Source organism: Tupaia chinensis, unplaced genomic scaffold, assembly GCF_000334495.1.
Source record: "Tupaia chinensis unplaced genomic scaffold, TupChi_1.0 Scaffold000335_1, whole genome shotgun sequence".
NCBI lineage: Eukaryota > Metazoa > Chordata > Mammalia > Scandentia > Tupaiidae > Tupaia > Tupaia belangeri.
The window spans coordinates 428,113-434,374 of NW_006159829.1; the positions used below are offsets into that span (position 1 = coordinate 428,113).

Consider the following 6,262-nt stretch of genomic DNA (forward strand, 5'->3'; position numbering starts at 1 on the left):
GAGGTACAACAGCTGGGGCAGCCATGGCTGGGGGGGTGTGGGGCCGGGCCCGGGGGGGCCCTGTGGGGGCCTTGACCTTGACGGCGCTGGCTGAAGGGATCCGGGCTGGCCAGGAGCAGCCCCTGGGACGCCCTTCCCCGGGTCCTCAGCATGAGCCTTGGGAGCTTGAACCTCAGGCTGCACCTCAGGTCCCGGCCCCAGCCTCCGAGGCTGAGCCGGGGAGTGGAGCTGCTGCCACCACAACTGGCGGCAAGGTCTGCTCCCCACACAATGCCCAGGAGCCAGCCCCTGAGGGGCTCCCTCAGGTGAGCGGTGGGACAGGGACACAGTGGGGACGGGCCTGGGGGATCCAGGCTCATGGACACTGATGGCCAGAGGGTGAAAGGGCTGGGGTGCTAGAGGGTGGAGTGGCACAAACGCAAGGCCCTGAGACTGAGCCACAGGGGTTTGCGGGTTGGCCCAGAGCCAAGAAGTGATACAGGGAGACTGGGACCAGAGGGGCGTGGGGTTTTGTAGGAAGCTGGGAGTGACTGAGGAGGGGTGGGGGAGGCTTGGAGACTTCAGACACCCCGCCCACCCTGTCTTGGGTCCTGCAGATTTCCTGGGAGGAGGGGGTCCTTGCAGACCTCGCGCTGTGTACAGCTGCCTGCCTAGAAGAGGCTGGCCTTGTAGGGACTCAAGCAACAGCGCTCACCCTGTGCTCAGCTCTGGAGGCCCGCGGGAAGCGGTTGGAGGACCAGGTGAAGCTCCCACTCGCTCCCTACCTTAGTGATGCCTTCTGAGTAGTGGTTGGAGCGCTCCTTGAAGGCTGCTCCTACCAGGTACTTGCAAGAGGGTAATGTAGAGGTCAGATCTGACTGCTCACTTCTGCCTCTTCTGTGCCAGGTGCATGCCCTGGTGCGCGGGCTGCTGGCCCAAGTATCCAGCCTGGCCGAGGGGAGACCCCGCCAAGTGGCCCTGAGGGTGCTGAGCGCACTTGCCCTGGAGCATGCACAGGACGTGGTATACGAGCTGCTGCCACGCTCCCTACCCGCAGACCGGTAACAGCGCGGCCGTCCCGTGAGCCCGCCCCTCAGCCTGGTCCTGCCTTGAGGACCCCACTGCACTTCCTTCCCCTTCCCGCTTAGCTGCGCAGGCTGGCCATGACTGACATTGGCTGTGGGGGAGCGGAGCCGTCCAGTTTCCTCGTCTCCTGCCACCCCTTCCATTCGTCCTTCTCTGGTGCAATAAACGCCCTAGCTATCCTACCTGGGGCCCTCCAAGGGGCGGGGGTGCTCTTGTGCCTGGAGCCCAGGCCCTGGTTAATTTGCCCCAGAAGTTATTAGGTTTTATTCTCCAAGTCATCTCCTATGCCAGGTGTGTTTCTCTGTCATTGACCCAACAGGGCTCTGAGTGACCTGGCAGCTGACTGCAGGCCTGGCTCTGTGGTGGCCTGCACAGTTGCCACTGAGCTGGTTTCTTTGGGATTTGGGGGTTGGGGAGACAGGGGTGCTTTACCTGCCCCTTACCCTGCTGGAGTCCTAGTGGCTGCCTTGGCCCTAGCCTGGGAATTCTGCGCCCCTGCCTGGCCCTGCATGGGACCCCACCTCACGCTGCCCCTTCCTGGCCCCAGGGCAGCAGTGGAGCTGTGGCGCAGCCTGAGCCGGAGCCAGCGTGTGAGTGGGCAGGTGCTGGTGCAGCTGCTGTGGGTGCTGAAGGGCGCGGCGGGGGGGGGGGGCCGGGAGCCGCAGGCGCTGGCGGTAGGTGACCCCGGCCGGCCTAAGGGGCAACAACTGGGCTGTGTGAGAGTGGATGGCTCACGCCCATCACCTGTGTTGGCAATGTCACGCATGTTTGAGCCCTCGTCCTTATGGCACAACCGTCCTCTGGTGCCCGACGGGGCTTTGACAGCCAGGGTCTGAGTGGGCCCCTTGTTCCACAGGCCACGTGTGCTCTCGGGGAGATGCTAGCTGTGTCAGGCTGCGTGGCAGCCACCCGGGGCTTCTACCCTCACCTGCTACTGGTGCTGGTTACACAGCTGCACCAGCTAGCTCGAGGCCAGTGCTCCCCCAAGATCTGGGCTCCTTCCCACCGGGGGCCACCGCACAGCCACGCCAGGTGAGAGACGTGGCATCAGGGCAAGTGGGGGTGGGCCAGCACCCTCCTGGCACTCCCTGCCTACCTTCCCATTGCCAGCTGTGCTGTGGAAGCCTTGAAGGCGCTGCTCACCGGGGACGGGAGCCGCATGGTGGTCACCTGCATGGAGCAGGCTGGAGGCTGGAGGAGGCTGGCGGGAGCCCACACCCACCTAGAAGGAGTCTTGCTGTTGGCCAGGTGAGGGGACCTAGGGGCAGCGAACCTAAGCTCCCCAAGGGCAGGGGGTGAGGTAGGAACTAAGAATGGCCGGGCTGGGAGATCTTCCGGGAGTGAGGCCCCAAGTGGAGGGAGAGCTCCCATGTCCGCCCCACCCCAGTGCCATAGTGGCGCACGCTGACCACCACCTGCGAGGCCTCTTCGCAGACTTGCTTCCCCGGCTGCGCAGCGCCGACGACCCGCAGCGCCTCACCGCCATGGCCTTCTTCACGGGGGTGAGCTTGCTTCCCAGACCGGGGTGACAGGTGACACTGGCCTTGATAACCTAAGCGGCGGGGGCGGGCTACAAGTGTGCTGAGCCCTGTACCCTCGCCTAGCTGTTGCAAAGCCGGCCCACCGCAAGGCTTCTGCGGGAGGAAGTCATCCTGGAGCGTCTCTGCATTTGGCAGAGCGACCCCGAGCCCACCGTGCGCTGGCTGGGCCTGCTCGGCCTAGGCCACCTTGCATTGAACCGCGGAAAGGTGAGGGTGGGCCCAGATCGGGCTGGGGGCCCGCGGGGGGAGGGAGTCAAAGACGAGACCCTGCGCCCGCCCGCAGGTACGGCACGTGAGCACGCTGCTACCCGCGCTCCTGGGAGCACTGGGCGAGGGTGACGCACGGCTAGTCGGCGCAGCGCTAGGCGCGCTGCGGAGGCTCCTGCTTCGGCCGCGGGCGCCAGTGCGGCTCCTGAGCACCGAGCTGAGGCCGCGCCTCCCACCGCTGCTGGATGACGTGAGCCCGCCCCGCCCCGCCCTGTGGGCTCCCTCAGGCCCCGCCCCACAAGCCCCTGTGGGCTCCTTCAGGCCCCGCCCCACAAGCCCCTGTGGGCTCCTTCAGGCCCCGCCCCACAAGCCCCTGTGGGCTCCTTCAGGCCCCGCCCCACAAGCCCCTGTGGGCTCCTTCAGGCCCCGCCCCACAAGCCCCTGTGGGCTCCTTCAGGCCCCGCCCCACAAGCCCAGCTGCGCCCATTCGTCCCGCCTCTTCTCCCTAGCGTTTCCTCCAGGCCCCGCCCCCCCCGCCGTAGTCCGGCTCCCCCAGGTCTCTCTCTCCGGCCCAGCCCCACTTCGCTCAACTGCGGCGCCCGGATTCCTATTCCCTCTCCCTCTCCTTCCGCCCTGACTGCGTCCCCCACGCAGGCCCGGGACTCGGTCCGCGCCTCGGCTGTCGGGCTCCTCGGGATGCTAGTGCGGCGGGGCCGGGGCGGGCTCCGAGTGGGTCTGCGCGGCCCTCTGCGGAAGCTGGTACTGCAGTCTCTAGTGCCGCTGTTGTTGCGCCTGCACGACCCCAGCCGGGATGCTGCTGAGGTCAGCCGCCCCCGAGACCGTCCTCCCCAGTGCTCCACCCCGCCGCCCCAGCGGAGATTGCGGGAAGTCGGGGGCAGGGTCATGGGCTTCCATGTTCTTGGTCTTCCTTTGCGCTCCTATGTTCAAGCCCCCTGCCCTGGCTTCTTCCCCCAAGCTAGCCGTCTGCCCCTACCTCCGGGCTCTTTCTGAGACCTCTCACCCTGCTCCCTCCCCCCCATCCCAGAGCTCTGAGTGGACTCTGGCCCGCTGCGACCAGGCCCTTCGCTGGGGCCTGCTGGAGGAGGTGGTTACTATGGCTCACTACGACAGCCCCGAGGCCCTAAGCCGCGTCTGCCACCGCCTGGTCAGTAGGGGAAGCCCGTGACGAGAAGAGGGTGGGTCAACGGCCCCGCTGGTTCCAGTTCTCCAGGGCCACGCCCCCAAGCTGATTCACCATCCCCGCCGAACCTGACCATCAGGCTGCGAGTCAGGGTCCTCGTGGGGCAGGGTCTAAGCCCTAAGGTCGTGCAGTCCTGTCCTGGGGCAGCCCCTAGCTTTATCTCTGCAGTGTCCTCTCCACTCAGAATTGGCCCTCCCATCCAGCCATGAGCCCATCTGTCCCCAGGTCCAGAGATATCCGAGCCACGTGCCCAGTTTCCTGAGCCAAACCCAGGGCTACCTACGGAGCCGGCAGGACACCCTCCGCCGTGCAGCCATCATGCTCATAGGTGGGACAGTCCTGGGGTGGGTCGCACGGTCCCTCCCGCCCAGGGCTTTGGGAGCTGGACCAACCCCCCTCTGCCAGGGAGAGGGACCAGACGGTCACATGTTTACTTATGTCCAGGTTTCCTGGTCCACCATGCGAGCCCCAGCTGCATCAACCAGGACCTGCTGGACTCTCTGTTCCAGGGTGAGGACCCGGCTCACCAGGGCGCAGGGTCCTGGGGTGGTGGCATGCCCTAGGGTGGAGTAGATGGGAGTGGATGGGTGGAGGTCCTGGAGCCGTTCTGGGCGCCCCCCACCCTCCCACTCTTTACAGACCTCGGGCTGTTGCAGAGCGCCCTGGAGCCCACGGTTGCTGCGGCAGCGCAAGTGTCTGCCCAGCAGGTGGCGCTGCTGGCCTGCGCACAAGGCCCACCCGTCAAGGCCCGCCTCCTCCGTCTTCGGCGCCGGGGCGGGGCCCGGCCCCAGCCGGTCTATGCTGACAGCCCATTCCAGCCTCAGAGCCTTGCCGGCCGCTGGGGCTGCTCCCAACCGCGCTGCACCTGACCGGGGTCCCCAGCAGCAGGGTCAGGGCTGAGGACTGGGGCCTCACTGTAGCAGCCCTTGTGGGGCAGATGTGCAGAAGAGGTCCGTGGTGAATCGTGCCTCCGCCTGGAGCTGGGTTCCAGTACCCATCTCTCCCAGAGCCCCTGTCATGGCAGCCACGTGGTGGAGAGGGACAGCTGCACCTCCAGGAGTCTGAGCCATTTCACCCTCATTCCCCCACCACCACCACCTCTTGCACCTGCCCTTCCACCTGTCCCTGGTCAGAACTGGCTCCCAGGCACCTGGAGTGTACTCTGCAACCCAACGTTGCGTCTGGCACCTGGCCTCCTGAGCTGGGGTCTGGCGTGGAGGGGTCACTGTCTTCCGGCCCCTCCCTGGTCCAGGCATTCCATCCCATCAGGTGCCACATCTGTCGCCAGCGTCCCGAGGTTCTTGGCCTGTGTCCTCCCTGTTCAAGAGGGGGTTCTGCCCACGCTTGCTGGCCCTCAGCCTGGCTCCACTTTCACTCCCATCATGTCAGACCTCACTGTCCCTGACCTCTGCCTGGACAGCACAGGCTGGGGTTACACCTGTGACTTATGCAGGGCTGGCACCCCACTACCCCGAGGCTGAGCAGGGGTGGCAGCTCCCCAGCGCCTTGCTCAGGGCTGACCGAGGATGGTATGGCTGGACATCTGAGGCAGATCCCCTTGGGGAGCCTCAGGGCTGTGACGTCCCTCAGGGTAAATGCCTGCTGCAACATGTCCCCATCCAGCGCCCCTCAGAGAAGGCCTGCTCACACCCCCCAGGACGTGCAGCCCTGTGGAGACCCGGGACTCCACCTGCCCACCCCCAGCTCCTATCCAGAAAGCTTTTAAAATAAACGCGTGTGGGTCAAAGCTGTGGGCATCTGAGTGACCTGGAGGGATGAGCTAGGCCCGGAGGCCCTGGCCCAGCTGGCTGGCAGATAAGGCAGCTGTGGCCAGAGGCTGCATCAGCCTGGCGGTCCAGGCCCGGGCTGTGGCTGGGGTTGGGCCGGGTAGGCCCTGAGACAGGGGAAGCTGTGCTGTGGCCCAGCACGCCACATTGACGGGGCTAGAGCTGGGTGCGTCTGAGGTCTCAGGGTGGTCCTTGGGGCAAGTTAGGGTCAACCCAGGGTACAGGTACTGGCACCAGGGGCAAAATTCAGAGCCTCAGGGACAGATGCAAAATGGGGTCACAATAGGAGTAATGGGGAGATGCCAGAGGGGAGAAGAAAGGGAGGGGCCTGATGCCCAGCTGACCTTCAGGGCCTCTCCAGCCAGTCGCCCGTCAGGGAGCCCATGCCTCCCATAGGTGCTCCTGCCTCTGCACCAGCACTGGCCCCGGGTGTCAGGCCAGCCCCAGTGGGTCCCCGGCCT

General features: G+C 66.0%; 1 protein-coding gene across 1 annotated transcript; it reads left to right on the forward strand.

Annotated features, from left to right (window-relative positions):
• Positions 1-12: 12 nt before the first annotated feature.
• On the forward strand, positions 13-5,752 carry MROH6 (maestro heat like repeat family member 6). Its single transcript, XM_006152073.2, has 14 exons — positions 13-305; positions 597-740; positions 886-1,040; positions 1,613-1,739; positions 1,922-2,097; positions 2,176-2,313; positions 2,453-2,567; positions 2,670-2,813; positions 2,890-3,063; positions 3,468-3,635; positions 3,859-3,978; positions 4,240-4,342; positions 4,459-4,524; positions 4,654-5,752. Exons 1-14 carry the CDS (start codon positions 24-26, stop codon positions 4,881-4,883), a joined length of 2,142 nt encoding a protein of 713 aa, XP_006152135.1. The 5' UTR covers positions 13-23; the 3' UTR covers positions 4,884-5,752.
• The last annotated feature ends 510 nt before the right edge of the window (positions 5,753-6,262 follow it).